Source organism: Poecilia reticulata, linkage group LG13 (genome assembly GCF_000633615.1).
Source record: "Poecilia reticulata strain Guanapo linkage group LG13, Guppy_female_1.0+MT, whole genome shotgun sequence".
Lineage (NCBI taxonomy): Eukaryota > Metazoa > Chordata > Actinopteri > Cyprinodontiformes > Poeciliidae > Poecilia > Poecilia reticulata.
Genome location: NC_024343.1, coordinates 32,114,603 through 32,125,335, shown reverse-complemented (window position 1 = coordinate 32,125,335; position 10,733 = coordinate 32,114,603). Strand labels below are relative to the sequence as shown.

General features: G+C 42.4%; 1 protein-coding gene across 3 annotated transcripts in view; it reads right to left on the bottom strand.

The window, feature by feature from the left end:
* The window catches only part of pak4 (p21 protein (Cdc42/Rac)-activated kinase 4), a 46,994-nt gene that overhangs the window by 2,121 nt on the left and 34,140 nt on the right, over window positions 1-10,733 (bottom strand). For all 3 annotated transcript variants that reach the window (XM_008426655.2, XM_008426657.2, XM_008426658.2), the window contains exons 6-10: window positions 10,035-10,487; window positions 7,925-8,058; window positions 6,824-6,950; window positions 849-974; window positions 591-725 (exon numbers count right to left, since the gene is read on the bottom strand). In XM_008426655.2, coding sequence (XP_008424877.1) covers window positions 591-725; window positions 849-974; window positions 6,824-6,950; window positions 7,925-8,058; window positions 10,035-10,487 — 975 coding nt within the window. The remainder of the gene's footprint in view (window positions 1-590; window positions 726-848; window positions 975-6,823; window positions 6,951-7,924; window positions 8,059-10,034; window positions 10,488-10,733) is intronic.

Genomic DNA, 10,733 nt, shown 5'->3' with positions numbered 1-10,733 from the left:
TAATCGTCTGTGTAATAACTAGAACAATCGATTAATCGTCAGAACAATTGTTAGAATAGTCGCGTTGTTGTCTGAATAGTTGATTAATCGTCGGTGTTTAACTGTGTGAATAACTGATAACTGAAATAATTGCAGCTCTGCTGTTTTCGTGTCGCTTCACAGCTCAGTAGAAATGAATGGAGACGATGAAGCTGATTAGAACCTGAACCAGAGATGATGAACCCGTCAGCTGGACAGAAGGTGTCGGCTTCGTCCGACACATTTCACAGTAAAGATACGATTACAGACATTTTAATTCTGATGACCCAAAACTACGACTTAAAGAGGCATTAAGTGATCGCTGCGATGAAACGGATTTATGTTCCAAAGGCTTCTGCTTCATTCTGATTTATTCTGATTATGAAAGCAGCAGTGAGAGAGAATAAAAGTTCAGATGACTCAACTCTGTTCCCATCTTGTGTCTCAACTCTTACGACATTGTAAAGAAACATTTCGGCCTTGAAGACGACGTGGGGAAACATCCACGTTTCACATTCCTCACAACGAAACAAACATGTCGCATCCTGGTTTTGGCGTTTCAGCTGTTTCACCTTGTGCAGGTTCTTCAGTTTGGGCGGCTGGTTGTCTCGAATCATCTTCATGGCTTTGAGCGGCGGCTCGTTGAAGTACGGCGGCTCGCCGTCCACCATCTCTATCACCATGATGCCCAGAGACCAGATGTCCACCTGCAAACGGAAAACATCAACAAAGACAAACACAGGAAGCGTTCAGTCGCCCGATTGTTTCCACCCGCATGTTTCATGGACATTAGTTTTGTGAAAACAGAACAATTCATCAGTAATTTTCACCTCTGGTCCGTACGGCAGCCGGGATATGAGCTCTGGTGCCATCCAGTACGGCGTTCCAACCAGAGACTTCCTCCGCTGGACTTCCTTAGACACCTGAGCGCAGAAACCGAAGTCTGACAGCTTCACCTGGAGATGGAGATGCAAACACAGCGATGCTGAGACTGTTGATGAAGGCAGCACTCACACCAGCCCTGTTCAATGCTTGTTGTGAACGCCAAGCGGACCAGAGACCGCTCTAAAAGCAGGAAGTGGACTACAACACAGGGCATTCTGGGTAAATACAACCAAAACAAACGATTAAAATTTCAATTCCTGGTCACAAAAAGTCATTAAACAAAAAACGCAAAAATAAAAGAAAAACAGACAGTTTCCAAATCGTTTGGATTATCAGTTGTTTTCTGCTTTGTTGTCCAAATTCTTTAGCATTCTCGACTTGTGGCCCGGGGCCCCTGGTGTAGCATTAGCGGGAGAAATGGATCGTCATCTTTAACCAAAGACAAAGAAGAAATTCATCAACCGCTAAAATCTGACGCTACTCCATTTTTGTTAACATTTGGTGAAGAAGGAAGTTGCGCCGTCTCTTCTTTAGAGGTTTTTGTGCTGTTTTCGTCAGTCGTTCCTGGTGCAGCGCCCCCACAGTTCAGGAGGGGAACAGGTTTTCCAAAATGTTTGGTATGTTTGGCACAGTGCAGCGTGAAAGAACCACAACAAATACACTGCAAAAACACAAACCCTTACCAAATAATTTTGGTCCAGTTTTTAATGCAAGTCATCTTGGTACACTTGAAATAAGACAAAACTAACTTACAACTAACTTTTCAGCCAGATACAGGAGTTTGTTTTAGGTCAATAATTCTGTCAGTGGAACTAGAAATGTAAATTAGTTTAATCTTATTCCAAGATTATTAGCACGAGAAACTAGACTTAAAATACCTTGTGAGGTTTTGCGTTTTTGCAACTTTGGTCCCAAATCAAATTGAGCCAACTGTTGCTTTTGGGTGTGACAGCAACCTACAGGTTAGAAACTAATTATTAGCCGTTTTAATCCAAAACAAAGTGGTATTTTTGTTTGAGCCGTTATGTGGGCATAACTTTGCAGCCTCCTGCAGTGGACAGATGAGCACCCACCCTTCTCTTTCTCAGAAAGTTTGGGCCTGGCTGAGTAATGTTGAGAAGCGGATTGTGACGCCGACCACAAGGCCGTCTGCAGCGCTCAGACCCAGAGAGGGAAATGAAACAAGCTGGTTCAGAGACTCATTTAAACAAACATTCATACAACAAAATGTGTAACATGACCTCAGCGGATGCCACGCAACACCTGATATGGATATATTTAACTAAACAGCGCAGTAATTTAGCATCAGATAACAATAAGAGAAGTTTAAAAAACAGCAAGCAGGTTCATGAGGAAGGTCAAACACACGCCCATCCTTCTGCCGAGAAACGCTTCAGGGTTGGTTGGGTCTGCTTCCCCTGCAAGGTCAAACCACAAAGTCCCTCACACCCAAACACCAAACTCTGCAGCCTGCTCTGAGAACTGCAAACCAAAACCATGGAGTCCTGCAAGCAAATCATCTCTATTTGGTAGAGAAAAGGGACATTTGCATCCAAACATTTTGCACATGTCCAAAAATAAAGGCTGAAAGTGTGAGAATACGGAGAACCGAGCTGGAGCCGCACAGCTGCAGAGTTCATCATCAAGTCAAAACGATACGGGAGATTTTTCACCTTTAAGATAACGAGAGCAGTGGAGCCCGTCATGATAAATGTTGTTGGACGGTAAATCGCTCCAGAAGTTACTGCGATAAACGATGATATTGTTGATTTGAGGCCATTTTCATGCAATTTAATGTTAATAAATAATGAAGACATTAAATAAGCTTTAAATTCTGATGAACATTTAATAAAACTGAGACATTTTAAATAAACAAAACAAATAAATAAAACTGATGCTAAAAGAGCAAGTTGAGACCAAAACACAAGAACGAAAACTTTTGTCATCAAGTTAGAAAAGAAGGGAAAGAGAGAAACAATAAATCATGCAAATGGAAATTATTGAGTTTGTTTTAATTTACCATGCAATTAACTGATTTATTGCTTATTGCGACAGATCTAAGTGTAATGTTATGGTGCTAAATTAGCTGGCGATGGTTTCAGTAATCGATTAATCGTGATTAATCATTTATCGATTCTGTGAAGCCATTTTCTAGGAAAACATCCCACTACAACTGGAGCGCGCTCTCATTTTTGAAAGTCGTCACGTTTTTGACCTCCGTCTGTCAATTATTAGAAGATGAAACACGTTTCGGCGTCTCAGACGACAAAAACAAACCTCAGAGAGTCAAAGCCTGGGTTATCAGTCTGAATTATTAGCAGCAGGCGATGAAACAGATTGTGGGTAACTGTGTTTTCGTTTCGACTCTTTCCTGGCCTGAAAGAGACAAAACGACGCCTGCAGCAGCAGCAGCTGGAGTCCAGAACTCTGGGTGAAACAAGCGAAGACGCCAAACCACAGACAAAAGTCAGCTTCCACTGTGGTTTACACATTAGCTCATCTAAACTCAGAATGTGTGACTTGCACATTTGTTGATCATCATGAGCAAGAGGTTCAGGCTCGACTTGAAACTAGCAAGTTAAGAAACCTGGCTTTGTTTTGGTGCAACTGAAAAGGAAGAGAGAGAGGCAGCGCTTTGGATCAATAAAGCAAGTTAATCCAGGTTAAGACGGAAACTAATGGTTATTTTATTAACAGATTATTCTAACAATCGATTGTTCTGACGAGTAAATTGCATTAAAAACGGCCAAATTCTGCAGATTTTTCCTTTTTACAAAAATAAAATGCAAAAACATTGCATTTCTTTAGTGAACAAAGCATCTGGAGATGTGAAAAGCTCCGACTGAAAATCAATCAGTGTAAGATTGATCAGTGATTATTTATCCATAAAAAATGAATTGAGTAGCAAAAGCTGCTCAAGTTTAACAATTTATAAATAAATGTTATTTTTATACAATAGTGCAACTTTCTATACGTTTTCCTCTTCCTGTCAATTGTCTGGAAAATACGATCTTTGTCGTCTCTTTCATCTCAAGGTAAACATCCTCGTTGACGCGTTGAAGCGTTGATGTTTACATCCGGATATTTTGCGCGTGAACATTCAGACTATTTATGTTTTATGTCTTCAGGCTTCGTGTTTATTTTGGGATTATCAATAAGTGATCACTGCAGTAAATTAGCTACTGCTGGTGTTAGCTAAACTAACACAGCGGAGGTACCGTGTTTCCCCGAAAGTAAGACAGTGTCTTACTTTCTTTTTATCCCCAAAACCCCCACTATGTCTTACTTTCGGGGTATGTCTTATATTGGAAAACAATTGTCGAATTTTTTGTTTTAACCATAAAATGAACATTTATTAACAACCTGAACAGTATTGTATTCACCACAAAACAGTTTTATAAAAGGAAGTGCAGGGGACGGTGCGGACGTGGGCAGGAGGCGGCGCGCAGCTAGATGAGAGGGAGGCGGCAATACCCCGTGTTTCCCTAGCCGACCCCCCTGAGACCCCCGATACGTCTTACAATCGGGGAAACACGGTAGATTGCTCCACTGATGATCTGTCACAGTTTGTGTGTTTGTTGCCTTTTTTTACTCAACTGAAACAACAAATTCTGCAGCACATCTACATTCAGGATGTCAGAGTCAAGCTAGCATAGCTAGCTCTTCTTCGCTATTTTTTTCTTAAAACTTTTTCCTGACCTTTTCATCTAGTTGTTGTAAAGTTGGCAATTAGCATCAAAGCATTGCATCCCTTCTTCTTTCATATATGATGCGTAGATTTAAGACTTGGTGCGTTACGTTGATAACTTGACAGCTAAAACAATGCTAGCAGGTTTTGGCCCTTCAGTGGATAAATGGGAGGTGGGATCTCGCATGCAAGACGTCACGCTGCAATGTGTCTATATTAGCCACATATCCAGCCATCCATCCATTTTCTTACACCCTTGTCCCTCAGTGGGGTCAGGAGGTGCTGGTGCCTCTCCAGCTAATGCTCCAGGCGAGAGGCGGGGTCACCCTGGGCAGGTCGCCAGTCTGTCGCAGGGAAACACAGAGACACACACTCACACCTAGGGGCAATTTAGACAGACCAATTAACCTGACAGTCATGTTTTTGGACTGTGGGAGGAAACCGGAGTACCTGGAGAAAACCCACCATGCACAGGGAGAACATGGAGACTCCATGCAGAAAGACCGGGAATCGAACCCAGARCYTTCTTGCTRCAAGGCAACAGCTCTACCAACTGCACCACTGTGCAGCCCATAAGCCACATAATTGTGGCTAATAATTATGTAACAACTATATATTACATTTGAAAACGTAACAACATATAGTCTGGAAATTACTGTAAATTAATTGATGATATCAGTAATAAGAGATGCTTCTGATGCACTGCTGTTACCAATGCAACCTTAGAGATATGACCAAAAACCTGGCAGAAACAATTCAATTGTTTATTTGGTTTTATAAGAAATACAAAAACTAGTATATTACAGCTTCAATTTAATTGTTATGATGCATACAGATGGCAAAGCTCAGGTTTTACCCAATAAAAGACGGACGGCCATAACAACCTGCAAGTAAACAGAATCCAACACACAGAATGACTGCAATGTTCTTTCTCTGTTTGTTACTCACCTGAACTAGCATAGCATCGCCAACATTAGTGCAATAAACTGTTCTGCTGACTGTGACACCAAGCAAACTGAGGCGCTTCTCACTTCGGAGTTGCTATGCAACCAGGCTGGTTTCATTTTCTGCAGAAAGCAGAAACCTGCTTGTCACCACGCAGGAAGTGATCTGGTGTCTGCTGCAGCTCGGCAACAATACCAGAAAACTAGAAATTAGGCCACTCTCAACTCCAGACCGATTTTATCTACATCGCAACCCAAGTTCTTTTTTTTTTTTTTTAAAGAAGTGGGAAACTTATTGCTCTAAACTGCAATTAAAACTAGAAGTAAAAAAAAGGATTGGTTCTAATGTGAATAAATAAATAATTATCTGTAAAAGGCCTTAAGCCTGCAGTATGTAACTTTCATAAAAATATATTTTACATATTTATTATCACAGACTTTGTAAACACTGAGCTCCTCTCCCAGTGCTAACTAGAAACAACCAATCAGAGCCAGGAGGCGGGTCTTTGCACTGTCAATCACCCTATGTGCTGCGCTACTACAGTGCGGTTTGAATGCAGATGTGAACGCCAAGCAGACTAGAGACCGCTCCAAAAGCAGGAAGTGGACTGCAGGGCAGGGAATTCTGGGTAAATACAACCAAACACACCTGCTAGCTTAGCGCTAGCTGGAGAAACGTCTCATGGTTCTTCATCAAAGACTAAATAGAAATCCTCCAACTGCTAAAATCTGACGCTGCTCCATTTTTGTTTACATGTCATGAAGACTAAAGTTTCACTCTGTGTCATTCTCCTCAGTGGTTCTTGGTGCAGCGCCCCCACAGGCCAGGAGGGGAACAGGTTGGTTTGACTCAGAGCAGAGAGAGAAAGAACCACAGCAGCTGGAGGTGGAGCAGATGATGCAGCTTTGACACCCTTAGATTAAAACTTCTGCGTGAAAAACTTCAAATGAACCTCACTGTTGAGTAAGGTGGTAAATGTGTGATGCTGTGGGCCCAGTGAAACGTGTCAGAGCTCTTTAAAATGCCCGAAACTTAAAACATGAGGGATATGATGAAAAACCACCAAATTGACTCAAAAATCCCAGATAAAATCTGAAGACGGAGAAGAAGAATAGAAAGATAAGCGATAGAACCAGGCCTGTGGAGCTTCTGCAAACAGAACATGGACAAACGTCCCTCTTTCTGTGAGGATGCAGACGGTAAAGATGCCAATATTTCTGAACAGACCAGTTTATTCTGAAGCTTCTCGGACGTGGAGGGCGCTGTGTGTTTTCGGCGGCTACGTACCCGGCCATCATGCGTCAGCAGGATGGAGTCGCTCTTGATGTCTCTGTGGATCACGCCTTGAGTGTGCAGGACAGACAGCGCCTTCAGCACCGACAGACACACGGTGGCGATCTGCTCCTCGTTCATCCTGCGCAGTCAAACAGAAACCAAAGTCATCTGGGATTCAGTTTTTCCAGATTTTAGAGTTTCACTGAATTTCACGGGCGACTCATTTGAATTTGGCACCAAGAAAAGCAGCAGAGACACTGGAGACATTAAAACTGTGGAAAAATACCAGATCACAGCACAGATTCTCCATCACTTTGTGCAACACTGCCCCCTGCTGGACAGGAATATTTCTGCTGATATCACATCAGTTCAATGAAAACATTTATTTTTAGTATTTTTTAACTTATTTTTTCCTTTGTAGGAAAACAAAAAACTGTTTCTATTCCATCTCTATTAAATGTTTTAGTAGATTCAAAGACAGATTTCTTCATAACAAGGTGGAAAGTTTCTGATAAATAAGCTGCAGTGAATTTTCACACATTTCTAGTTCCATATTTTCTCCACGTTTCAGAATAAAATTACTGATGGGACTCGATTAAAATATTTAATCAGGTTAATTACAAGGTGGATAACTAAACAATCGAAAATAAATATCAATTTTAATTCAAAAACTGCTTTTTGTTGCTAAATTATTGAATAAATATAAATATGAACTCAACAACAAATATTTTTATAGCTTGTGCATCAGATTTAAGGGTGTACCAGAAACATGCAAGGGTTAACAAGGGTTCCAGTTCGGGATTTTTGTATCCAAAACAATAATAAAATGCGCTAAATGGTGTTGGAAGTTACTAATTAATTGAAATTTAAGTGTAAAACTCCCCCAGGGTTCGTTTGGTTCTGACATATTTAAACACCAGAGTGTGTTTGTAAACATTGTGTATGTAAACTTCTGGTTCCAACTGGTTGGAAAATGTTCAAACCGAAACATTTTCCCCACTCGACGTCCAATTTTTAATCCAAGACATTCCAGGACCTGCAGCTTCTATTGGAAAGAAGAAGAACCAAGAGCAAGCAGCCGCGTCGCCATGACGACGGGTTCACGGCCGTCACCTGGTGTGCGTCACGATGTCGGTGAGCGCTCCTCCCTCCAGGAACTCCATGACCACCCAGAGTTCGTCGCCCACCAGGTAGCTGTTGTACATCTCCACCACGTTGTCATGGTGATAGTCCCGCATGATCACCACCTGCCGCCACCGGGAAAAACAAAACCAGGAACTGCTGTTACTGTAATCACACAGCTGAGACTCATTCCTACCTGATGGTGGCGTAAAGTAGTTTTTTTCCTCTGTTGGCCATAGAATTTAATTTTTATTTTTTTTTTTTAAATGGTAAATATTTTTTTTCTTGAATATGTACTTCAATTCACTCTATAGCTACAGTCCGTATCTGGTGCACTTTTTCCTTCCACTCAACTTTCTAGGTATAAACTTAGACCTTTATAATTTTCTAAGACACAGAAATATAGTTTATATAGATCTATGGATGATGTTCTGCATAGTTTCTAACTGTCTACAGACCAGGTGGCCTGTATTTTGCATGTTTCCTTTTAATCTAATCAACAACCAGGTTTCCATGAACTGTTTTTTTTATCTGCATTTCGATGCATCGCATTACAGAATGTTGATGGAAACGGCAAAATAAGAAATACCCATCCCATCCCCACCCATTTTCTGACACCCTTGTCCCTCAGTGGGGTCGGGAGGGTTGCTGGTTCCTCTCCAGCTAACGTTCCGGGCGAGAGGCGGGGTCACCTGGACAGGTCGCCAGTCTGTCGCAGGGCAACACAGCACAGAGACACACAGAGACACACAACCATGCACACACACACTCACACCTAGGGACAATTTGGAGAGGCCAATTAACCTGACAGTCATGTTTTTGGACTGTGGGAGGAAACCGGAGTACCTGGAGAAAACCCACCATGCACAGGGAGAACATGGAGACTCCATGCAGAAAGACCGGGAATCGAACCCAGAACCTTCTTGCTGCAAGGCAACAGCTCTACCAGCTGCACCACTGTGCAGCCCAAAATAAGAAATAACTTCCTCAATTTTGAAAAAAGGTTTTTATGCTCGTTTGAGGTGGTTTTTGGCTTTTCCACTAAAAAAAGTTCATGGAAACACATCAGATCTGAAGTAGCTAAATAAGCTCTGACGTAACGAGCTTCTCCCCTTCATTAGTGGGTCTGTGCCTTACCAGAGGCACAGTTCAGACCTCCATCTGAGATCCGATAATTCGGTTTTCTCAGATGTGCGGTTCATGATGGTTTACAACCTCTAGATCTCGTTCATCGCAGCCACGCATGACGGCAACATCCGACAACATCTGCCTGGTTGATTTGCTCTATACCTGTAGACAGAAACTGGCCTAATTCACATTTTCCATTCATTTCCACGTTTGCAACATTTTAAAAGTTCACTCAAAGTTTTGATGACAATCGGATGGAAACACGGCTTATTTTACATCTAAATTAAATCTTTTTGGCATCTGTTTTGGGCAGCAAAGAAATGATTTAATGAGTGGAAACACTACAAAAACACAAAATCTTACCAAGTATTTTTGGTCCAGTTTCTAGTGCAAACACCTGAGTTCACTTGAAACAAGACAAAACTCATTTACAAGTAACTTTTCAGCAAGATATAGGAGCCTGTCAATAGTTAATAATTCCTTAATATTGATTAAGTCAGTGAAGTTTGTTCAACACATTTCACCAAACAGGCAAGTTCAAAGTGCTTTTCATCATAAAAACAAAAATACAAAGTCATCAACTGAAACATTTTGCTAAATCTAAATGTATTTACATTTTAAAAAGTATGAGTTTCACTACAACATGGGAAAAATCTCATATTGAAATAATCTCCCAGCAGAACTGGAACTTTTTCATCAATTTTAAGGAATTATTGACTTAAAACAAGCTCCTATAACCTGCAGAAAAGTTACTTTTAAGTTAATTTGGTCTTATTTCAAGTGTATTAGTTCATTTAAACTAGAAATTATACAAAAATACTTTGTAAGATTTTGTGTTTTTGCAGTGTGGATTCATTTTTCATTTTCTGTTGACTTGTCGTGGTTTTGCAGCAGATTTTGCTGGAATGTTTACAGCCACAGTCCACCTCCAGGAGGGGTCAGAGGTCAAAGCGGCCGGATGTTAACGCCGTACCTCGTTGAAGAGAAGTTCCCTGCGCTGCTGCTTCCTCAGGTCCATCTTCTTCACGGCCACCAGCTTCCCGGTCGTCTTCACCGTGGCGATGCACACGATTCCCGTGGATCCCTCGCCGATCTTGATGTAGTGGTCCAGGTAGGTCCGCGGGTCGCCGGGGTCCACCACCAGCTGCAGCGCCGCTCTGAACTGCTCATGGGAAACCCTCTGGGGCTCCCGCTGCGGGGAGCGGCCCTGCGGCGCCGCGCCCGACCCCGGGGTCGACGCGGGGACGGGGGGCCGCGGGGCAGGCACGGTGGGGTGGGGGGTATGCGGCAGCTGGGAGGAGTCCGGGGTCAGGCTGGGGTGGGAGGCGTGGTGGGAATGAGGGAGGCTGACTGGGGGCTTGGAGGAACCCCGGGCGGAGCTGCTGGAGGGCCCGTTCTGGGGGGAAGACTCATGGTGTCGCACCACCTGGACGGTAGAGACGAAAAACAGCAGAAAATCACAAACTTACAAAATGAAAAGGCGACAAACACCAACTCTGACAGGTCATCAGAGTTGATGATCTGTCAACTCATCAACTCTGAGTGGGTGTTTACATTAGCTAATCTGCCACCATGTTAGCTTAGCTAATAGCAGCAGTAGCTTATCTACCACCGTGTTAGCTTAGCTAATAGCAGCAGTAGCTTATCTACTACCGTGTTAGCTTAGCTAATA